This window comes from Sus scrofa, chromosome 6 (assembly GCF_000003025.6).
Source record: "Sus scrofa isolate TJ Tabasco breed Duroc chromosome 6, Sscrofa11.1, whole genome shotgun sequence".
Lineage (NCBI taxonomy): Eukaryota > Metazoa > Chordata > Mammalia > Artiodactyla > Suidae > Sus > Sus scrofa.
Window position 1 is genome coordinate 136150313 of NC_010448.4, and position 25455 is coordinate 136175767.

The window sequence follows — 25455 nt, forward strand, 5'->3', positions numbered from 1 at the left end:
TTACAGTATAGTATGGTAAGTGAACATGTTAGTTAAAGAAAAAAAAGTGAGGGAAATACATTGTTCCTTTTATCAATAGGAGGTTATATACCTATCCTAATAAACTTGACATCAGTTAAATTCAAGAATCCATCAAAAGCAGTATCAGAAATACCATGGCAAAAGAAGAAAATGAAACACAAGAGGATCTCTTCTCATAGAGATTCAGAAGCTGGCTGTTTGAATATAGACATATGAAAATACAGTGCCCTTCACCTTCATGCTTTGTACTTGGCAGTAGAAATAGTGTAACTAGGAGTTGTTTAATCTGTCATCTAAATTGACCTGAAATAACCTCAATGTGTTTCCTGATAAGGGTGGAGATTATCATGCACTTTAAAACTGATGTACTCATATCAGAAAAATCATATTTTATATTAAAGGTGTCAATATCTTTAGTTACAGATTTGTAGCATTCAAGATTAACTTTCATTTCATTGTACTAATCATGTTTGGTGGGTAATTAGTGTAGTAAATTTCAATTATAGTTTCTGATGATTTTAGGTAAGTGCAGATTTCCGTCAAAGATTATTTTTACTTTGGTCTGTATTCAGATGTATTTACCAGTGCCTGATCAAGGTATTCAGTCATTTGATTTTGTGCATCCTTTTTTATTTACCAGTTCTATCTCTATGGTTATTAATACTTTTTGAAAACAGAATAATATCCATGTTACCTGATTTTGATTAATTAGGAGATTTCTGGTTTAAAATGTAACAGTAGCCATTTAATTTGTGAAATAAACTTGTTTACTTATAAGTAGTGTTATTAAATCTATAACATTGCTAGAAAGAGATGTGATAATTATAAATGGATATGTTAGGTACTAATTATATACTTTATATATTTTGTTCTGCTAAGTAGCTATGTCTTTCACACCTCAAATTGCTAGCTTGTGACAGAGTAAATTTAATGGGCATTTTAACAGTTAATTTTTAAAGTTTCAGACTTCTTATTTTACTTCTTTCCTAGTATATCTCAGCTGACTGTTTCTGCCAAAAATAAAATAGTAGTTATAGTAACTATAGACCTTAGCCTGCTGTCTTCACCCAGTACAGAAGTAGAAAAGGACTGTTTCAGAACACTGTTATCGATTAAACCACTTGGCATACCTTCATCCGTGAGAAAGATCATTACAAGCAGAGCATGGGAAAAATAATTATGATTTGGGTTTTTTTTGCAAATATGTCAAATATTTTTATAATGACTACCATACTGAAAGTGACTTCTTTTGTAAAAATACTTTGTCAAACTTTAGGTAATTTATTGAAAGAGAAATTTCGTTTATAATCTTTTTAGGTACAAGCAAATGATGTTCCTCCCAAAATTAATTTGACTGAAATTAACTTATTTCTCCAAATAATGACTTCATTTTAGCACAAAGATAGGCTTCCTAATTTGTTCTTCAGACTAAATTCAAAAGAGAAGATGCCAGTCCTCAGATTTAAGCACTTAAAGGCATTGTAATGATTCTTTTTGAGACCCACATTACAAAGTTATAAAAATTCTGCCTAAAAACATGGCATTAGAATTTAACTTTTTCTTAAACAGGAAAGTAACAAAATCCCATAGTAGTTACAGTAATTACTGTAATTATATAGTAATTACTATATAATTAAAATTATAGTAATTTTCAATTTTTTTCCTCAACTATTTACCCATTTAGAAATAATTGTACAACTGGAGACAAGAATTATGAATTACTGATATATTTGTAGGGGTTTTGTCTTTTTTTTTGGCATGGAATAAAATGCAATTTAAATGTACTTTTTGGAACTTCAGATGGAGTAAGTTTTGATAATGTAGTTGTTGACTTTTTCATATCAGAATGAGAAACTTTTCCGTATGGTTTGAACTCATAAAATAATGTAAGTCCGCTGATTTCTCACTGCTTTCTTAGAATCTTATTATCTCAATGTTAGAAAATCTTCTATCTATCTAATCCTTATACCTTTTACGTGGCATCTCACCAAAGTGTTGTCCACTAAACCATGGAAAGTCCTCTCATACTCTTCAGAGCAACCTGTTCTGTCTTTGACCTGCTTGTTGGAAAACTTTCCTTATATGTACTTGGAAATAATCTCACTTTCCACTACTTCAGTTTAGGTTCTAGTACTAAAGGCTGCATAAATCAAATCTAATCCCGGTTGCATCTGCCAGCCATCATCAGATATTTGAAAGATTATTGTGTTTCTCCTCAGCTTTCCAAGATTCTGTCTTTTAAGGAAGACATCACAGTGCAGTAGAAAGACTACATGGTCTTTTGAATAAGTCAAGGCTAGATTCAAGGTTGGCTAATTAATAGATTTCTTACCTTGGGCAATTAACTTACCACCTTTACTCTAGTTCTTGTCTATAAAAGAGGGTTAATACCATCAATAAATATGTATATAGATAATGTATATGTATATAGATAATGTAGAACAAGTAATATTATCTACCTTAAAGGCAGTGCAGTGACATTTAAAATTCTTAAAATAATGCATGGTGTTTGATAAATATTTAAAAAGTGTTAACCATTTATTTATCTGGGGTTTCTGCTTTACACTCTGGGTTCTTCCCTCAGGCATTCTTATCAGTACCAGTCCTTATGTTTTATAAACTGGCTGGAAATCCCTTTCCTCTTTGTAGACTCTCTCCTCGTTTCCAAATCAGTTAGGGATGTGAACTGTACAGAAATATGTCTTTAACTCTATGGCTTAAAATTGGATAAGATGGTAGTTGGTGTCTTTCAAGGGATAACTTGTCAAATTTATTGCCTTAAAGTATTTTTATATCTTATTATATTTCGAATGTCTGCTTAATCTATAGTGGTAAATTTCATTTTCCTCTTTTTTTCTTTTAATCAGTTTGCCAGTCTATCAATTTTATTGAACTTTAAAAGAAGCAGTTTTTCTGGTTGTTGATATTTCTCTCTCTCTGTTTTGCCTTTTATTGAATTTCATTTTTTAATTTTCTTTCTTCTGCTTACTTTGGGTTTCATTTGCTCTTCTTTTTTGAATATCTTCAGGTGGAATCCTAGATTACTAAATTCTGAAATTACTAATACAGGCATATAAAGTATGTTTTATGTGCATCCTATACATTTTGAAGTATATGAACAAGGAATGTCAATTTTAGTAAACAGCCTCCCCCCCATCAAGCCTCAGCAGCTGCAGCCACCATGCCTGACAGTGCACCCTGAGTGGAACTTAGGATGAAGAAAAAAACAGGATACTAGCTCTAGATAGTTAAGATACATATATCAAAGGAATAATTTCAATAAGCCCAGACACTTGTTTTTTCCCATACATGAAAAAGCACTAAATTCATTACCTTGATATGTCTAATTTTTAAACTATAATTAGCAATAATTTTTTGATGTTGGACACTTGGGTTTTGGTGGGAGTTTAACTTGGAGTTTTTTTGGTTTTTTTTACAAAAACTCCTATATATCCTGACTCTTCCCTTACCTCTTTGAAACAGTCCCTCAGAGCTGTATCTGAGAAGTTGTATGGCTTAAGTCCTCAATAAGTCTGCTGAATAAAAGATAAGTCTCAGTTTTTAGGTTGTGCATTTTTTTTTCAGCCAACGAGTGTATTTTCATTTTCGTTCAGTTCAAATTTTTTTTTTTTTCCAAAATATTTTCCAATTTCCCTTCTGATTTCTTCTTGGGTAATTTAGAAATGTATTGTTTAATTTCCAAGTATTTGGGGATTTTTCCAAGTTAGCTTTTATAAATTGGTCTATCATGGTGAATGTTCCATGTGTACTTATACAGCATTTGTATTCTCTTGTCACTGAGTGGAGTGAAATAAATATCGACTACATCAAATTGATTGATAATGTTCAAATTTTCTATATTCTTACGATTATTTTTACTTAATAATTCCCAGATTGTGCTGAAACATACAGTTATTATTTTCCCTTTCAGTTCTATCAGTTTTGCTTTGTGAACTTGAAACTTCCCATCATGGCTCAGTGGAAACGAATCTGACTAGTATCCATGAGGACGCAGATTCGATCCCTGGCCTTGGTCACTGGGTTAAGGATCCGGCATTGCCATTACCTTTGGTGTAGGTCACAGACATGGCTCATATCCCACGTTGCTGTGGCTGTGGCATAGGCCGGAGGCTACAGCTCTTATTCAACCCCTAGCCTGGGAACTTCCACGTGCCAAGGGTGCGGCCCTAAAAAGACAAAAAAAAAACCAACCATACATTTAGAAGTTGTATGTCTTTTGATGAGTTAATCCCTTTAGTATGAGAAGTTCTTTTTATCCCTATAATATTCTATATTCTAAAGTCTGTTTTGTTCTGATATTAATATGGCTTGCCCAGCTTTCTTTTTCCATGGTATTTCTTTTTCCATTCAGTTACTTTTAACTTATGTGTTCTGAATTTAAAGTAGATTTCTTATAGACAGCATATCACTGAGTTTTATGTTTTTGTTCAACTTGACAATCTCTGCCTTTAATTAGAGTGTTAAGGTCCTTTTCCTTAATGTGATTATCGGGATTTAAATTGAATTTAAATCTAGTTGGATTTAGATCTATATTGCTGTTTGTTTTGTATTTGCTTCATCTATTCAATTCCTTTTCTTTTCCTGCCTGCTTTTGTCTTGAGTATTCTTATCCCATTTTAATTCCACTTTTGGTTTATTTAGTGAATCCATTTTGTTGCTGTTTATTCTGCAATTTATAATATACAGCTTTAATTTATCACAGTCCACTTTGAGTATTATATTATTTTATAATATTTAATCTAAGAACTTTATAATGATATAGTCTCAGTTCCTCCCTTACCTCCTTTGTGCTGTTGTTATACCTTTTGATACTATATATTTATGAACTGCACAACACATTATTATCATTTTTGCTTTAAACAGTTATCTTTTAAGGATATTTAAAAATGAGGAACAGGAGTTCCCGTCATGGCGCAGTGGTTAATGAATCCGACTAGGAACCATGAGGTTACGGGTTCGATCCCTGCCCCTGCTCAGTGGGTTAATGATCCGGTGTTGCCGTGAGCTGTGGTGTAGGTTGCAGACGCGGCTCGGATCCCACGTTGCTGTGGCTCTGGCGTAGGCCAATGGCTACAGCTCTGATTCAACCCCTTGCCTGGGAACCTCCATATGCCGCGGGAGCGGCCCAAAGAAATAGCAAAAAAAAAAAAAAAAAAAAAAAAGAAAGAAAGAAAGAAAATCATTAAAAAAAATAATAATAAATAAATAAAAATGAGGAACATATTTTTGTGTAAGTTTACAGATTTACTGTTTCTATCTCTCCTCATTCATGTAAGTCTGTAATTCCATCTGGAATAATTTTCTTTCTGCCTGAAGAACTTCTCTTAACACTTCCTGTATTGTAGGTCTACTTAGGTATACCCTGTAGTATAGATATTGGGTACACTACCTTGTAGTATAAGTCTTCTGCAGTATAAATCTGTTGAATTCTCAAAGCTTTTGTTTTACTGAATGATATTTTATTTCATGTTCATCATTTTTTTTTTTTTTTTTTTTTTTTTGCCATTTCTTGGGCCGCTCTCTCGGCATATGGAGGTTCCCAGGCTGGGGGTCGAATCAGAGCTGTAGCCACTGGCCTACACCACAGCTCATGGCAACGCTGGATCCTTAACCCACTGAGCAAGGCCAGGGATTGAACCTGCAACCTCATGGTTCCTAGGCTGATTTGTTAACCACTGTGCCACAACGGGAACTCCCACGTTCATCTTTGAAAGATTTTTTTCACTTGGCACATTTTCCTTAGGATTGTAGTTTTTTTTTTTTTTTTTGGTCTTTTTGCCTTTTCTAGGGCTGCTTCCTGCGGCATATGGAGGTTCCCAGGCTGGGTGTCTAACCAGAGCTGTAGCCACTGGCCTACATCACAGCCACTGCAACATGGGATCTGAGCTGCACCTGCAACCTACACCACAGCTCATGGCAATGCCGGATCGTTAACCCACTGAGCAAGGCCAGGGATCGAATCCGCAACCTCATGGTTCCTAGTCGGATTCATTAACCACTGCGCCACAACAGGAACTCCTTTAGGATTCTAGATGAACAGCTGTGTTCTTTCAGTACTTTAAAGATGTCTTTCCATTGTCTTCTGGCTCCATAATTTCTGACAGGACATCTTTAATCGTTCTTATCTTTACTCCTTTGTAGCAGGGGTCAATACACTTTTTCCTTAAAGGACCAGATGGTAAAATAGTTTAGGTTTGTGGGTTACCTGATCTTTGTTGCAACTGCTCAGCTTTGGTATAGTGTGAAAGCAGGGATAGATAATATGTAAATAAAGGAGTGTGGCTCTGTGCTTGTAAAAATAACTATTTGTAAAATCACATGACTGGCTCATCTGCTGTAGTTTGTTGAACTCTGCTCTGTAAGAGCAAATCTCTCTTTATCTGATTGCTTTTAAGGTGTCCTCTCTATCATTGCTTTATAGCATTTTGATTATGATTCCTAGCATGGTTTTCTTTATGGTTCTTGTATTGGTATTGAGCTTTGTGGTTTTGGTGGCTTAGAGTTTTTATGAAATTTGGAAAAATTGCAGTCATTATTTGTTTTACATATTTTTCTCTCTCTGTTTAGGACTCCATTTGCACAAACGTGATCATACTTGATACTGTGCCACAATAGGCATATCTTAGACTCTGTTTATTCTTTTCCCTGCTCTTTTTCTTCCTGTGCTTCATTTTGAGTAACTTCTATTGCTATCTTAATAGGTCTCTGCTAACTCTTCTGTAGTGTCTAATCTACTATTAATTTCATCCAGTGTATCTTTCATTTTATATATCATATTTTTCATCTCTAGAGATTCTAAAATGAGTCTTATTTCTATGTTCTGTTTCTTTCCTCCTATGTTCATGTTTTTCTTTACATCCAATCTATAATAGCTGTCTTAAGAGCACTGTCTACTAAATCCATCATTTTTTCATTTATGGGTCTATTTCAGTTGATTGATTTTTTTTCTTCTGGCTTTGGGTAATATTTTCCTCCTTCTTTCCATGTCTTTTTTATATATAAAATGGATGCTAGATATTTAAAATTTTTTGTTGTTAGCTGTTGCATTTTGGATTTTGTTTTATTCATGTAGCTAGTGTTAGTGTTGCAGGATCAGTTTGATTCTTTTAAGAATTGCTTTTCAGTTATTTTAGGAAGATCTAGAGCAGATTTTTTTTTTTTCTAGAGTGGGTGTGAGGTAGCTCCACTGTCCCTGATTTATTCTGATTTAGCCCCCTTATAAGCTATGACCTGATGTTCTATATCTTGTGAGTATTGGGCATTGTTTGGCCTGATTGCTTTTGGTGTTTTGTTTTGTTTTCCTGTACAAGCTTCTTGTTAGGCATACACAGAACTCTGCCAAAGATTCAAAGAGACACCTCTGCAGATCTCTGGAGCTGTGTCTCTGTGGATCCCCCTCTTCTCCAGTAGTCTACCCTGAAAATTCTAGCCATCAAAAGCTCCCCGAATTGTAACCTATGTCTCTTCAACTCTACAAAACTGCCAGGCTCTGTTTGAGTCTCTGTCATTGAGCTTAGAAATGACTTCTAGGCAGTAAGCTTGGGCAATTGAAGGACTTGTTTGTTTTCATTCTTTCAAGCATCAGAAAACCTCCGCAGGAGTTCCCATCATGGCTCAGTGAGTTAAGAGCCTGACTAGTATCCATGAGGATGTGGGTTTGATCCCTGGCCTCTTTCAGTGGGTTAAAGGATCTGGTGTTGCTGTGAGCTCTGGTGTAGGTCAAAGACACAGATTGGATCTGGTGTTGCCATGGCTGTGGCCTAGGCTGACAGCTGCAGCTCCATTCAACCCCTAGCCTGGGAATTTTCATATGTCATAGGTGCAGCCCTATGAGGGGAAAAAAAAGAAAGAAAGCAAACCGCTGCAAATTGCCCAATATCTGAAAATCTTTGTTTCTCACCTTTTGAATGATTATCTAGTTGTTCAGAATGTCAGATAATTTCTGTACCATTTAGTCCTACATAGGGTGAAGCAGAACCCTGATTACCTCTTAGCAGACACAGGTAGATACTGTTGATAAAGTTACCTTTATGATGTATTTGTGGGAACATTGAGTTATTTCTCTTAGTTAAGAACTAAAAGATTCAGTTATTTCAAACTTCAAGCTGTTTTACACATTTTTCTTTTTTTGTTTTGCTTTTTAGAGCCACACCACGGCATATGCAAGTTCCCAGGCTAGGGGTCGAATCAGAGCTGTAGCTACCGGCCTACCATGGCCACAGCAACACAGGATCCAAGCCGCACCTGCGACCTACACTACAGCTCACAGCAACACCAGACGCTTAACCCACTGACTGAGGACAGGGATCGAACCTGCATCCTCATGAATGCTAGTCAGATTCATTTCTGCTGGGCCATTACAGGAACTCCATTTTACACATTTTTAAGAGAATATTTTTTAACTTCTCATTAGGGATTCTTAAAATGGATTGTATTATTTGATTAATGCAATTCCTAGTTTTTCCTTAAGTCGTAAAACCAAGAATATAAACTAGTAAATTTATACTTTATATTTGAGCATTTTACATTCTTATTTTCAAGAAGAAAATAATATGTAACTAGGACAAATTGATTATTGTATTCAAAGCTTATGAGACCTTGATAAGATTCAGAAATGAATATCACAGACAGATCAAAATGTAGTAGTGTTGGAGTTCCCGTCGTGGCGCAGTGGTTAACGAATCCGACTAGGAACCATGAGGTTGCGGGTTCAGTCCCTGGCCTCGCTCAGTGGGTTAAGGATCCAGCGTTGCCGTGAGCTGTGGTGTAGGTTGCAGACGCAGCTCGGATCCCGCATTGCTGTGGCTCTGGTGTAGGCCAGCGGCTACAGCTCCGATTGTACCCCTAGCCTGGGAACCTCCATATGCCGTGGGAGCGGCCCAAAGAAATGGCAAAAAGACCAAAAAAAAAAAAAAAATGTAGTAGTGTCACACCTGTAAATTAACTATAGTGTAAGACAGAAACTGTCTTCTTTGGTGCCCAGAAAAGAAGAAAGTAATTTTCATTGAGTATGAGAACAGGCTTCACTTGGAGATGACAGTTGAGCGTGGTCTTAAGAGAATAAATAGGTATTGAAGAGCAGAAAGAATTAGTCTAGAATATTTCATTCTCTTCTTTTTTTTTTAAATATAATGTTAATATTCTAATAAGTTATTTCACTCAAGTATCAGATATAATGAATAGTTCTTTTCAAGATTTTTTTTGTTAATTCGTTTTCTATAGGTATGTAACAAACAGATTTAGTGATTTAAAAGCATTTATTTATATTTTATTTTCTGCTATGTGGCATGCAGAAGTTCTCAGGCCAGGGATCAAACCTAAGCCACAGCAGTGACAATGTCAGTTCTTTAATTAGGCCACCAGGGAATTCCTGAAAGCATTTACTCTCTCAGTTTCCATGGATCAGCAGTCCAGGCACAGTGTAGCTTCTTCCTGTGCTCAAGATCTAGCAAGGCTTCGGGCAAGGTATTAACCAGGACTACAGTCTCATCTGGGGCTTGGAGTCCTCATCCAAGCTTACTGATCATTGGCAGAATTCAGCTTGTCATGGTCATAGAACTGACTGTGAGGGAGGCCCTCAGCTCCGAGAGGTTGCCTGCCCTTAGCTCCCTGCAGTCTACTCCACAACATGGCTGATTCTTAAAGACCAGCAGGAGAGTATCCCAGCTTCTTCTCATATAGTTGTCTCTCTGACTTAGGTCTCTGATATCTGGACCCTCATTAGAAAGGCTCACCTGATTAGGCCAGCCCCTCCCCCCGGGATAAATCTCCCTTTTGATTAGCTGAAAGCCTCTGGGACCTTAATTACATCTTCAGAATCCCTCTGTCTTTGCTGTAATGTAACCTAATCAAAGGAGTGATACCCCAGGATGTTCATAAGTCCTGTCCACACACAAAGCGAAGGGATTTTATAGGGTATGTACACCAGGGAGAGGGACTGTTGAGGGTGGTCTTAGAATTCTGCTGACCATAGTTTGATTTATACCATTAATATAATTCGAAGACTGCAAATTATAGAGAGGATGTGGATAGACTGGAAATACCAATAAACTACAACTGATTAAACAGTTGAAAACAAGTAACTAAAGCCTTTTCTAAAGTAATCATAACCTCAGTAGATTGCTTTTTTTTTTCTTTCCTTAAAAGGTAGTTTATCTGATCTAATATACTCATTATATATTTTAAGAATCCTACTGAAATCTTGTAAATTTTCTATTTTTTTCTTCCCAATAAATATGTCTAATTTTAAAAATCCTTGGCTTTTTTCTTTTTACATATTTTTAATACTTAGTTCTATTCTCTGTAAACTATTTTGAAGTTCCATGGTAATGTTCTCCTGGTAACATAAAAGGGGAGACTGAATACTGTTCACAATTGGCAGTGTAGTGTTGCTAAGCTACCTATCTTTAATTTGAAAGATTAGGCATTTCAATAATAGGTAGCCCTTAAGCTTTTAAGTGTTTGCTCATGACACCTTGCAGTGTTTTATGTATGCTTTTCACCTCTGTATTATAGCTATTCTTGTGAAGGTTAAAAAAAAATGAGTGTATTTAATAGCAGTCAGTAGAGTACCTTAACTACATAAAATCAGTCGTTTTATGAGATGCTCTAATATGGACACATATGAAATTATAAGCTATACTTTAATACAAACTTACCTCAAATGCAGCCATATTACAAAATGCAATAATTATACCAATCTGTCATTTGATTGTAAGTAAAATCGTTGTAGAATGCCTAAAATATTACCTATGGTCGTATTAAAAATAGCAATACTGTTATACTTCAGAAATATCATTCAATAATACTGAAAAAGCACTTAATTATTTTATGCTGCTCCCATGCTATTCACATTACTTTTTCTTAAAGTAGGTTATCAAGTACTAAACAGTATTATTGCAGTATATCTCATAATTTGTAAAAGATGAATTTTTGAACATTCATCTAGGTGGATGCTTGTGATAAGAGTTTTTCCTGTATATTTCCCTTCTCCTATAAAAATAAAAAAATACATACTTACTATAGAAAATATGTCTTCAAAAATACAGATAAGTATAGAGAAGAGTTGGAAACTACCTCTAATCCTGCTTCCCTCCAGAGAAACACTATTAAGACTTGAACATATTTCCTTTCTTTGAGTATTGTGATAGAAAGATCATCTTTCATACTCAGTTTGCATCTTGCTTTTATTTTCCTATTATTACAGTATAAACATTTTTCCAAATCATTAAAATTGAAAATGTTTTTGATGACTGATTATGTGGACTTTCAACATTTCTCATATTATCTGTATAGATTGTTTCCTATTTTTATTATGTAAATAACTGAGAAGAAAATCCTTGTGCAAAACCTTCATCAGCATCGCTGAGTTCCTTACTATAGCTTCTGGCTAGGACTGTAACAAATTCTAGGAATGAAGACATATGAACATATTAAAGAATTCTGAACATGTTAATAGATTACTTTCCTAAAAGATTGACCAGCCTTATTAACATTTACTAGTTAGTTTTAAAAAGAGGAAGAAATAGTCAATACATCATTTTTCACTTGTTTTTATGATCAAAAATTGTATTTTTTTTCAAAAGTTTGTTAACATTTGTAATTATTCTTCTATAAAAAGTTTCATTTCCCTATCTCATTTATTGATAAGTACATGTGTCTTTTCTTACTGATTTTGGGGAGATCTTAAAGTACTGAATTTATTTCGCTTTCTGTTATATTTTCCCATCTGTTTGCCTTTTAATTTGATTTATATACTTTGTTAAATACAGATCTTTTTTTTTTTTTTTTTTTCTAATTTTGGCTTTTTAGGGCTGCACCTGTGCTACCTGGAAGTTCCCAGGCTAGGGGTTGAATCAGAGCTGTAGCTACTGGCCTACGTCACAGCCATAGCAACGTGGCATCTGCGCTGTGTCTGTGACCTGCACTGCAGCTCATGGCAACGCCCAATTCTTAACCCACTGAACGAGGCCAGGGATCGAACTCATGTCCTCATGGTTACTAGTCGGGTTCGTTACCGCTGAGTCACAACTGGAACTCCTGTAGAAATACAGAACTTGGAAATATTTATTTTAAAAATCTCTTCATCTTTTTTATTTTCATTTATTTCTTTTAAGCTTATAAATTCCTTTACTGTGCAGATTCTCCTACATTTTATCTCTTTTTACCATATTCACTGTGGTTGCTGACTAAGCTCTCAGGGGCATCTCATTGTCTCAAATCCTAGCCTGCAACTGGGCATTCACAGAATGAAATTCCTCGGCCTTGATGCTTGCTACTCCCAAACTGCCCCCGTTCTTTCAATAGGGATTCCAAAGTGCCAGGGTCCTTTGGGTTTGGCAGCAAATAGGGATTCCAAAGTACCAGGGTCCTTTAGGTTTGGCAGCAAACAAAACACATGCACATCTTTTGCCCTTGTGAAGCTTCTGTCACCTTCCTGCCAGCGAGGTTGGGGCATCACCCTTGTCTCAGTGCCTGGCTTTGCTCAGTTCTGTGACTTTGCTCCAGGTGCCACTGCTCAGGTTCTGTCTCTTCCTCTCCACCAACCCAAATATGACATCTCATTCAAAGGCCAGCCCATCCAAGAGGTCTTTCTGGAGTGGCCACTCACCTAACAGTCCCCTTAGCTTACAGGCCCTTTGACTCATGTTTTCTGCTCTTCACAGTGAGTTCCTTTTAACTGCTCTCCACTGGTACCATTAACATAGCTACTATTATGATGTTTCCCTGGGTGTCACTTTACAGAAGTAATTCAAAAAAATTTTTCTTGAACCTAATGTTTTTATATGTAGTTCTAAACCATGTGAAATGTATTTTGGTTTATAGTGTTGGGTTAAAAACAAAACTGATTTTTTTTCCAAATGTTAATCTACTGTTAAAAGACCAGTAAGAATATTCTTTTGCCCATTAATTTGTGGTGGTTCTTTTTTCATATACCAAATTCTTGGATACTGGGCTGATTGTCTACTTTCTATTTTGTTTCATTGATTTTTTTTTCTATTTTACATCCGAGTAGCATTATAGATTAGCTTTATTCTATCCTTTTTGATATTCAGGACTGTTTACCCCTCTACAGAGTAATATAGATTATTTGCCTTATATCTCATGCTTGAGTATTCCTGGATATTTTATGTTCTTTATTTCTATTGTAAATTTTTTTTCTATTCTGTTTTCTGACTCATTTTTATAGGAACATTGGAAGGTTTTTTTTTTTTTTTTAAAGTCTGAAATCTGAACTCTATATTCTCAATAATAAGAATTGTTTTGTAGACTTTGTTGATACATCTGCAAATAATGAAAATTTACTTCTTAGAAGTTATGCCTGGATTGGCTGGAAACTTCAGAGCAATATTAACTAATAATATTAATAGTAGGTATTCTCATTACAGAAGAACTGAAATCATGGTTAAGGAAAACAGTGGTCAAATTTCTCTTGAAAGTAAAATTATAAAAACCAATCATCTTTAATTATCCTAGGTTAGATTAATTTCTTTGGAAATTTACCATGGATAAGATACATCAAGATTCGGGGAGATGTTCACTTCTCTGGCAGAGGATGGAGTGGGGGGCACATCTGACTGACACTAATTGCTAACTAACTTCAAAAGGAACTAGACTCAAGATCTAGATTGCAACTGAGGAGAAAGGCTGGAGGGAAACAAAGTGAGTTAGTCTCTAGATTGCCCCACTCTGTTTCCTCTGGAGCAGTTCTTAGCATGGGGCAAGTGGAGTCAGTCTCTTTCTAGGAAGGTTATGAGTGAAAGCTAGAAGTGAGCACAGCTGCAGCTTCCTTAAAGTGAGAGGTGGCTGGCAAGGAACATTCATAGAATTTTCCTCTAGAAGACACTGTAGCATGGGTTCATCAGAGCCTGGCTGTACATACTATTCAGGTGTGACAGGTGGTTGCTGAAGTTCTTACTTTGTGAAATTTAGCTCAGATGAGTTAATGGGGTTGGATTTCTCATTCTAGAAGGTTCCAAGGGGATTATCTTCATAGGCCTCCCTCACTTCAACCAAGTTCATGGTGGGCAAGGGATTGATGAGCTGCCCTTCATGCTGATTTTATTTGTACTATTGCAGAAACCTGAAGCTTCAAGTATTCAGGTGGAAGCTTGATCTTTTTAAGATAATAAACATACTGCAAAGCGAATAGACGCAAGAATGCATGGGGAACTGGGACCCTTTTTTTTTTTTTTTTTTTTTTTTGGCCATCAGTCTACCATAGTTCAGAGATGTGCTTAAGACACTATTTTCCTCATCATTATAGATTTTAATTTTGCTGTTACAAAATTATGTCTCTTAGCTTCCTTTTATCTGAACATTTTGACCCTGTGTCTTGTATTATTTTTCTCTCAATACTATTCATTTGTTTTTGGCTTCTTGTGTATTTTTAGTCAAGTCCATGCCAAATAAAAATTTTCTAAAATTATTTTTGATTCCTTATTAAATCTCTTCAGAGATACATTCTCTGTATCCTCAGGATAGTTCTTCTCCATGTGCGGAGTATTTTTATTCGTGGACCTCACCTTGCTTTTTCCCTTTTTCTTAGGTCACCTTTGGTATTTACCAGTAGCATGTGGATGCTTCTCACTATCTGCTTAGACTTAAATGCCTTTTCTGACCCACATCTGAAGAATAGGTTGTTACACATTTTCCAGTGACTGGCAGACAGACTTCAAATGTGGTTTTGCTAAACTAAACTAGGATCATCTGCTACCATGCTATGTATGCCTGGGTTTTGGACACTTGAAAAAGATGAAGTATATGGAAAAGCCATATTTCTTAACGTATACTATTAAGAAGATTTTTTCCTGTATTTTCCCTTCATTGCAGAGATTTTCATTTGGATATTGAACTTTCTTAGATGCAGTGAACCATTGTCACTGCCCCTCTACCTTCTGACATGTCCTTTAATGAGAATTGCGTTTAAATGGATGTAGAAAGAAGTATACGCCATTGGTCAGCTGGGAATGAGTTACACTGCTCCCGCTGCATCCTAAAGCCATTCCTCTGCTATGTAAACACTGTTTCTCTTAAACAGCAGGCAGAAAAAGGGAGGGAGCTAAAGGCTCTTTCTCAGCCGACAGAATTACTGTGTTTTACAGAGCAAAGCAATCCTTTGCATCGTGTGTACTAATCAGAAAAACTGGGCCACCATTAATTTGTTTCCAGACCTGGTTTCTAGGACTTAACAGATAGTGAAATTGTCTAAGGTTTCTCATTAGTAGGGTGTGCTGTTGTGGGTTTTCTTTTTGCCTTTTTTTTTTTTTTTCCTGAGAAGATGGGAGAGGCTACACTGGGAGTATTCTACATAGATGCCATGTTAAGCTAAGAGTCCAAATGTATATAATTAATAATTCATTTCTCATTTTTTGTTAATCAAATATATGTAATGAATATACAATAAAAATATAGCAGTTTTTGAAAGACTGAGATTTGCTGTTTTTGTTAACTTGTACAGTGTTGTGATGTGAATAAATGTACCATTGCATAATAATTTTGGAGTAATAACATATATTTCTTAGTCCTTTATTGCTTTCAGAGTTTGGTGTTGGGGAAACCCCAGCTTTAGCCCTTTGCTTTTGCTCTCTTATCCTTTCCTGGCACCAGTGATCTAAATGAGGGATACATCTGGTTGAAGGATCAGGAAACAATGCCTACAGAATTCTCTGAAACAGTTTTTAGAATAACATCAAAATAGCTACCAGATCTAATCTTTGGAGAACTGGAAGTTACTTCCAAAGATGCTATAATTGTCTAATCTCTGGCCAACTATTTCTGGCTACTAAGCCGAAGATGTAGTGATAAATTTGTAAATAATGCTGCAGTGAACAAGGAGGTGCATGTGTCTTTTTGAATTGTAGTTTTCTTGGGATATCTGTTCAGGAGTGAGATCGCAAAATCATGTGGTAACTCTGTTTTTATTTTTTTTAAGGAACCTCCATGCCATTCTCCATAGTGACTGTACCAATTTCCATTCCTATCAACAGTGTAGGACGGCTCCTTTTTCTCCACACCCTCTCCAGCATTTATTATTCGTAGACTTTTTGATGATGGCCATTCTGACCTGAGTAAAGTAAAACCCCATAGTAGTTTTGATTTGCATTTCTCTAATAATTATCAGTGTTGAGAATTTTTTTATGTGCCCATTGGCCACTTGCATTTCTTTGGAGAAATCGCTGTATAGATCTTCTGCCTACTTTTCGATTAGGTTGTTTGTTCTTTTGATAATAAGCTGTATGAACTGTTTGAATATTTTGTAAATTAAGACCTTGTTGCTCACATAGCCAAGACATGGAAGAAATGTCCATCAACGGGTGAATTGATAAAGAAGATGTGGTATATATATTCAATGGATGTGTATATATATTCAATGGATGTGGTATATATATTCAATGGAATAATTGATAAAGAAGATGTGGTATATATATTCAATGGAATTTAAAAAAAGAATGAAATAATGCCATTTGCAGCAACATGGATGGACCTAGAGTCAAGTAAGCCAGGCAGAAAAAGACAAATATCATATGATATCACTTATATGTGGATTTAAAAAAAAAAAAAGGTACAAATGAGCTTATTTTACAAAACAGATATAGACCCAAAAGAAAACAAACTTATGGTTACTAAAGGGGAAGGGGGGAAATAAATTAGGAGTTTGGGATTAACATATGTACACCACTATATACAAAATAGATGACCAGTGAGGACCTACTGTATAGCACAGGGAACTATACTCAATATTTTGTAATAATCTATAAATGAAAAAAAATGTGTGTGTGTATATGTGTATGTATGTGTGTGTGTATATATATATATATATATATATATAAACTTTGCTATATACCTGAAACTAACATGACATTGTAAATAAACTAAATGTTTTTTAAAAAGATGTAATAGTAAAATTATTGATTGATTGATTTTTATTAAAGTATAATTGATTTATAGTGTATCTTCAATTTCTGTTGTACAGCAAAGTGACCTAATCACACACAGTTCCCTGTGCTGTACAGTAGGGCCCCATTGCCCATCCATTCCAAATATAACAGGTTGCATCCAAAAACCCCAAACTGCCTGTCCACCCCACTCACTCCTCCTTCCACACTGGGAACCACAAGTCTGCTCTCCTCTCTGTTCCTGTTTTGTGGATAGGATCATCTGTGCCGTATTTTAGATTCCACAAATAAGTGATACTGTATGGTATTTGTCTTTTACTTCTGGTTTACTTCACTTAGTATGAGAAACTCTAGTTCCATCTGTGCTGCTGCAAATGGCATTAGCTTGTCTTTTTTATGACTGAGTAATATTCATGCTGTATATGTACCACATCTTCTTAATCCATTCATCTGTTGATGGTCATTTAGGTTGTTTCCAGGTCTTAGCTATTGTGAATAGTGCTGTGATGAACATAGGGGTGCACGTATTTTTCTCAATGCACGTTTTGTTTGGATATATGCCAAAAAGTGGTATTGCTGGATCATATGGTAGTTCTAATTTAGTTTTCTGAGGAACCTCCATACAGTTTTCCACAGTGGTTGTACCAATTTACATTCCCACCAACAGTGAAGGAGGGTACCCTTTTCTCCACACCCTCTCCAGCATTTCTTATTTGTTGACTTGTTAACGATGACCATTCTTACTGATGTGAGGTGGTACCTCACTGTAGTTTTGATTTGCATTTCTCTAATAATTAGTGATATTGAGCATTTTTTTCATGTGCCTGTTGGCCATCTGTATGTCTTCTTTGAAGAATTGTCTGTTTAGGTCTTCCACCCATTTTTCATTTGGTTTGTTTGTTTTGTTGTTGTTGAATTGCATGAGTTGTTTGTATATTTTGGATATTAGGCCATTGTCTGTTGCATCGTTTGCAAAGATACTCTCCTATCCTGTGGGTTGTCTTTTCATTTTTTTAAAAATGTTTTCCTTTGCTGTGCAGAAGCTTTTGAGTTTAATTAGGTCCCACTGGTTTATTTGTGTCTTTATTGTCATTATTCTAGACCTCAGGCAATCCATCTCATTGGAAAGTAACTAGTTTCCACAGGTGCAGAAATAAGATTTGCTTTTATCTACTTGATTATTATTTCAATAATCTCTAATGAATCATAGAGCTTAAAGGATGTTCAACATTTTTTTTTACATGCCTCAGTTTAAATACTACCTGAAGTGACAAGTGCTCTTGAACTCTTGAAGGTTCACCTGAACTGTTTTAGCACTGAAATTCATTAAATTGGTTTATGGAACAATTGTCTATATTACAGGCTGTTATTCTACAGTTCAGAGTTTACTTTAGGGCCAGATTTTGACAATATTTATTTAAATTTTTGAAAAATAATAGCCTAAGTATATGTGTGTGTGTGTGTTTCAAATACCATATATATCAAACTCCTAGTTATTGGGGAAATCTGAGTCTTATCTCCCCAACCAGGTTGATACTCTTAAGTTGGATTCCCAGGGAACATCTGCAGACTATTGTATAAAGGTGTGCCTCCATTAACAATGAATAATGGTGATCTTTCCCTAGTTTGTGGAAAAATAATTTTTGGTCTTATGCTTCGTTATCTCTTTGGCATGAGTCAGTTACCAACTGTTTGTTTTACTAATAGAAAATAAACAGAACAAAACTGGGCAGTAGTTAATCATGTTCAGTTCACTCACTTGTTTTTCATGTTACATACTTGTGATACTTATATTGCCTATCTCTAATTATGTTTTATATTAATTATTCTAAATTCTCTAGTTGAATTAATATTTTTCCCAATGTTGCACAGTGTTCCAGGAGCTCACAAACCATCTGAAGTGGTTTCAGAACCACTGAGCTTATCATCGTGTGAGATACTGGAAGGAAAGAACTTCAGTTATCGTCATCATCACACGTATGATCAGGAGCCACTGTAGACTTGAGTAGAAAGTAACATGAGGGAAAATTTGGTGTAATTTTGGGAGGTGTTTGGAGAGTTTTCTGGAAGGAGTGGTGAAGTGTGAGAGTAGACATGGCAGTAAGTGTGTAATGTAACCACTTTAAGCAATATTGTTGGTTCAGTTCATATTAAACATTTGATTAAAAACTAAAACTCTAAGCGTTCCCGTCGTGGCTCAGTGGTTAATGAATCTGACTAGGAACCATGAGGTTGCGGGTTTGATCCCTGGCCTTGCTCAGTGGGCTAAGGATCCAGTGTTGCCCTGAGCCGTGGTGTAGGTCCCAGATGCGGCTCGGATCCCGTGTTGCTGTGGCTCTGGTGTAGGCCAGTGGCTACAGCTCCAATTAGATCCCTAGCCTGGAAACCTCCATATGCCTCAGGAGCGGCCCTAGAAAAGGCAAAAAGACAAAATAAATAAATAAATAAAAACTAAAACTCTAGCATTATGATCCAGATAAAAATATTAAGGTGGAGTTCCCGTCATGGCGCAGTGGTTAACGAATCCGACTAGGAACCATGAGGTCGCGGGTTCGGTCCCTGGCCTTGCTCAGTGGGTTAACGATCCGGCGTTGCCGTGAGCTGTGGTGTAGGTTGCAGACGCGGCTCGGATCCCGCGTTGCTGTGGCTCTGGCGTAGGCCGGTGGCTACAGCTCCGATTCAACCCCTAGCCTGGGAACCTCCATATGCCGCGGAAGCGGCCCAAGAGATAGCAACAACAACAACAACAACAACAACAAAAAGACAAAAGACAAAAAAATATTAAGGTGGATTTCTCTCCTGTTAGTTTAAGTTAATTTTGAATTAATGAAGGTTATACCTATTAAAATAACAAAAATCAGATTTTTTCCCAAACATTTTCCTTATAACTGGCAAACACAAATGAAAAGCATCTAAAAAGTACTTTGAGTTTCATATCATCACTTTTCTAGGTAGGAGTGTGTAAATTATGGGTACATGTTCACAACCACATCATTATAGTAATTGTGCATTCATTCATTCCCAGAGACGTGTTGTCATCACTTTTCTAGGTAGGAGTGTGTAAATTATGGGTACATGTTCACAACCACATCATTATAGTAATTGTGCATTCATTCATTCCCAGAGACGTGTTGCTATGCCCATATTACAGAATCAGAAATTCAGAGTGGAGTAGTAGCTTGGCAGATAACTTGGGCTTTAAGTATTAAAGCTAAACTTTGAATCCAAGGCAGCTGATTTTAAATCTCATGCTCTTTGAACCACAATACAATATGTGATAGTTTTTAACTTACCTGATTTTTTAAATTAAAAAAGTAATGTACGCTTAAGGCAAACAATACCTACATGCATACATTATGTATGGCAAATATATATTTTACAAATATATATTTGTATTTTTAAAAGATGTGTTTGGTAGCAACATGGTTGATAGATGAAAAATAAAAGACACCTTTGAGGAAGAGAAACTGGTTAGACTATTTCCTGACAAGAAACTAAGAGCAAGAACTAAGATAGTGGCTTATGATACTTATAATAAACATAACAAAACAGAAACAGCGGCAATAGAAAACTTACAAAGGACAGGTGCCATGGGGAGAAAACCTGTAAGAATGAGTAACTTATTCAAATGAGAAGGTTTGAGAGATGGGGGAAATAAGAATGGGTTTATCACTTGGCTAACATGGTGATGCCCCATAGATGGGGCAGTGGAGAACAGGAAAGGAAGGGTAGAATCAGGTGGAGGGGTTAGGGATGAGTTTAATCTTGGCTATGGTAAAGTTTAATCTTGGCTATAGTGAGATATCCTTTGGAATATCTTTTTCTTTTTTAGGGCCGCACCTGTGGCATATGGAGGTTCCCAGGCTAGGGGTAAAATCGGAGTGCAGCTGCCAGCCTACACCACAATTCATGTCAATGCCGGATCCTTCACCCATGAGTGGGGCCAGGCATTGAACCTGCATCCTCATGGATACTAGTCAGATTCATTACCGCTGAGCCACAATAGGAGTTCCAAGAGTCATACTATTGACAAAGGTTGAAACCAGAGTACAGGTGTCACCCAGAGATATTATGCAAGGAGAGAGAGAGAGTAAATGGCTGAAAGCAGAGCTCTAGAGAATGCTAGCATTTAAGAAGCAAAGAAGACCTAAGGAATGGCTAGGGAAGTAGAGAAAAACAGAAGCTAAGGGAGGAGAACTTCAGAAGAGAACGAAGTTGCAGAAAGATCACCTAATTGAGTATATATACCCCATCTTCTTTATCCACTCATTCACTGATGGGCACTTAGGTGGCTTCCGTATCTTGGCTACTGAGAATTATGCTGCAGTGAACATAGGGATGCATATACCTTTTCAAATATGAGATGATATATATCATCATAAATTTGTGTATATATATATATATATAGATGTGTGTATGTGTGTGTACAAACATGTACACAATGGAATATTAGCCATAAAAAGAATGAAATCTTGCCATTTGTGACAACATGGATTGATCTAGAGGGTAATCTGCCAAGTGAAATAAGTCAAACAGAGACAGACCAATACCATATGATTTCACTTACATGTGAAGTCTAAAAAACAAAACAAATAAACATAACAAAACAGAAACACAGTCATAGAGACAGAGAATAAATAGGTGGTTGCTTGAGGGGAGCGGGTGGGAGATGAGTGAAATAGTTGAGGGAGATTAAAAGGCACAAACTTCCAGTTATAAAACAAAGGAGTCATGGGAATGAAATGTACAGCATGGGGAATATAGTCAATAATAATGTAATATCTTTGCATGGTGACAGATGGTAACTAGACCTATTGTGATTTTTAAACATTTAGAAATTTTTTTTTATTAAGGTGTGGTTGATTTACAGTGTTTCTTCAAGTTCCATTGTACAGCAGAGTGACTCAATCACACAATTCCCTGTGATGTTTAGAAATATTGACTCACAAGGTTATACACTAGGAACAAACATAGTGTTTTAGGTCAATTATACTTCAAACAAAAATCAAGCAGGCTCGTATAGAGGAAGATTCTGATCACATCTGTGGTTACATAGGTGGGTGTGAAGAGGAAGAACTGGATGAAGGTGGTCAAAAGGTAGAACCTTCCAATTAATAAGGTAAATAAGTACCAGGGATGTAATGTACAACTGGATTAAAGTTACTAACATTGCTGAATGTTGTATATAGAAGTGGTTAAGAGAGGAAATCCTAAGGGTTCTCATCACAAAGAAAATGAAAAGAAATCACTGATTTTTTTTATATCACATTACAGCTGTTGCAAATACTTGAAAGATGGTTTACTCTTGGTTTTGAAATTATTATCCATATTTTAACTTAGAAATTCCATCTTGGAGTTCCCGTCGTGGCTCAGTGGTTAACGAATCCGACTAAGAACTAGGAGGTTGCGGGTTACCAGGAGGTTGCGGGTGTGATCTCTGGCCTTGCTCAGTGGGTTAAGGATCCAGCGTTGCCATGAGCTGTGGTGTGGGTCACAGAAGACGCGGCTTGGATCTGGCGTTGCTGTGGCTCTGGCGTAGGCCGGCGGCTACAGCTCCGTTTAGACCCCTAGCCTGGGAACCTCCATATGCTGCAGGTGCGGCCCTAGAAAAGGCAAAAAGACAAAAAAAAAAAAAAAAAAAAAAAATTCCATCTATAACAAAACTTGGTTTCTTAAACTTTTGATAACTAAAATTTCAATACAGTAATTCATTTCCTTTGGAAAAAAAGGTTACCTGATTGAAAATCAGACATTTACATAAATAACTTCTCCATTTATAAGATTAAAATAAAAATAGAATTTCTATCAAAATATTCTTTGGAATTCCATTAGTGAGTTTAAAATCTTCAACGCATGAGGTAACTATTAGGTGTTTTAAAACATAGATAATAAATGTAACTAACTATAGAATGTGGTAGTGAATGTATATTAATGTGTGGCCCTTACTGACGAATTCTGATTGATTTGTGTAATTTTTTTCCTCCCCTCCCCCTCCCACCCCCCCTTTTCCCCTTTTCTTCCCTCCTTTTCCCGTCCCTTCCTATAGTTAAGGGAAAACCAAACTATAAGATGTGGAAACCTCTAGGAGATTTATGAGCCTTTCTGGGAGCTAGTTTACATTAGCCAATTTTGGATTACAGTTTCTGTTCACTTTAATCACTTAAAAATGTTTCTCTTATCATAACTATCCTTACAATCTCGGCTTGTAATTCAAGAAGTAGAATTCATAAAGAGATCCTAGTCACAGACCTTCAAAATCAGGGCCATAGTGTAGCTGCTGAAATGACAACTAAGTGGAGACGACTGATCTGCCTTTCGTGGCTGGGCAAAGAAACACAGAACACTTGGCTGGGTGTTGAGGGGTAAGAAATGGAAAAGGGCATGTAAAATGGACTCAGCCAGACTTTTCCACTGGAAGTTTGCATGGAAATAGCCAATAAAGGTAACTGTAATAGTGGATACGGGTCCAAATAGAAGGAGCTACGGATTCAAAGCAAAGAATTCATCATTTGGGAAAGTCTGGAGGAGCTGGCATTTAACTTCGTGAGTTTTAAATAGGCAGAAGGTGCAATCTACCTCAAGGTTCTATAACACGACCAAACTCACCCCTCACCCCTGAATACCTGTTGAACATATGAATAAATGGAATTGGGTAGCATTGTTTTTCCACTGATTGACTCAGCATAATATAGGAGTGTCTCCCATATGCCAGGCATTGTGGCAGGCTGGGTTCTGGAATATGACAAAATGACCCTCATAGAGCCATGCTTTGATAGAAGAGATAGATACTGAATATATAAAATAAAAGTGAGGAGATTCCGTTGTGGACCAGCAGGTTAAGGACCCGATGTTGTCCCTGTAAGGATGTGGGTTTGACCCCTGGCCTTGTTCTGTGGATTAAGGATCTGGCATTGCTGTGGCTGTGGTATTAGCCTGCGGCTGCAGCTCCAATTCAATCCCTGGCCCGGGGACTTCCATATGCCACAGGTGTGGCTGTAAAAAGAAAGGAAAAAAAAAAAAAATGAAAGAGGACTGATGGACTATGGAATAACTTGGGTGAAGAAAGATGGTTGGACAGAGTAAGCAAGGAAGACCCCCTTTAGGGAACAAAATTTCATTTGAAACAGATTCTTGTAAGAATCACTTTGAGTTATTTATCCTGTTTGAAGTCATTACCATTTTTGCTGTCCCAGTGTAGGCCCCAGGGGTCTGGTTCCAGGACCTCAGTGGATGCTCAAGTCCCTTGTATAAAATGGTGTAGTGTTTGCATGTAATCAAAGCATGTTCTCCTGCATATTTCAAATCCTCTCAGGATTACTGATACTACCTAACACAATGTAAATGCTATGTAAATCATTGTAAATATAATGTAAATCCTATGTAAACAGTACCAGTGCAGGTAAATTCAAGATTGCTTTTTGGAATGTTCTGGAATTTTTTCCCCCAATATTTTAATTCCACAGTTATTGAATCCGTGATTGTGGAACCAGCAGATAGGGAAGGCTGACAGGACATTTAATTTGTATAAATTACTCCCCCTTAAAGCACAACCCGTGAATTTCCTATTTTCCATCAGTATGTCTCTGTTGTTGACTTATTTACCTATTGTTTAATTTATATTATCCTTGTTTTGCAGAAACCAAAGCTGAAAGATTGGCATCCTCCTGGAGGATTTATTCTAGGATTGTGGGCACTCATTATCATGGTTTTCTTCAAAACGTATGGAATCAAGCACATGAAATTCATTTTCTAGATGCAATGATGTATGAAGAAGACTGCATGGAAGACTACAACCTTGGATAAAAGTTGATGTCAGTATATTTGACAAAATACATTGCTCTTGTGTGACTTTGTGAAAAATACAAGGGAACTAAATTTGAATGAACCATTGATTTTATAACTTAAAGATAATTGTTAGAGTGTTAAATGCTAAATATGTATCAGTTTTTCATTTTATGTGTTATTAAAGTATTTGGCCAAAAAATTGGAGCCTACTCATTGACTTTTTTTTGAAAGTGTGGATTTTTCCTCATTTTATCCCCTTTTCATTTGGAAAAAAAGAAGACATTAAATTCTCACTGTCACAGGAACTCATTAGTATTTTTGTGTTTGTTCTCCCAGTCTACATAGCTTTTTTTTCCAAAATAGAAATCATATAGAACTACTGGTTTGCAACCTCACTAGTCATTTTGCAACATGTTATCAACCCTTTCCTGCTCCTTGGATATTCTTCAAGAGCAAATTGTGAATGACTGCATACCATCTATTTTATGAATGTACAGTAATTTATTTAATACTCTTCTCTAATTAGACCACTTATTTTGTTCCCCAAATTTTCTTTTGGTTCATTTTTTTAATATGTTAATATTTTACTATGAGCTGTCTTTAGAATTCTTAACTAAAATTGTAAGTAAATATGAAAAACTAGTTTCTTAGTCCACTGTACTACAGACTCCAGGACCTGATTTACTGTCCAGGAGACTGTAGTACAGTTTGTCTGGAAATTTTAAGATCC

At 36.2% G+C, this 25455-nt stretch overlaps 1 protein-coding gene across 1 annotated transcript in view; it reads left to right on the top strand.

Annotated features, from left to right (window-relative positions):
* Positions 1–24924, top strand: part of PIGK (phosphatidylinositol glycan anchor biosynthesis, class K) — a 117241-nt gene extending 92317 nt beyond the window's left edge. Inside the window, 1 exon segment of the mRNA NM_001032358.1 lies at positions 24577–24924. Coding sequence (NP_001027529.1) covers positions 24577–24693 — 117 coding nt within the window. The 3' untranslated portion in view covers positions 24694–24924.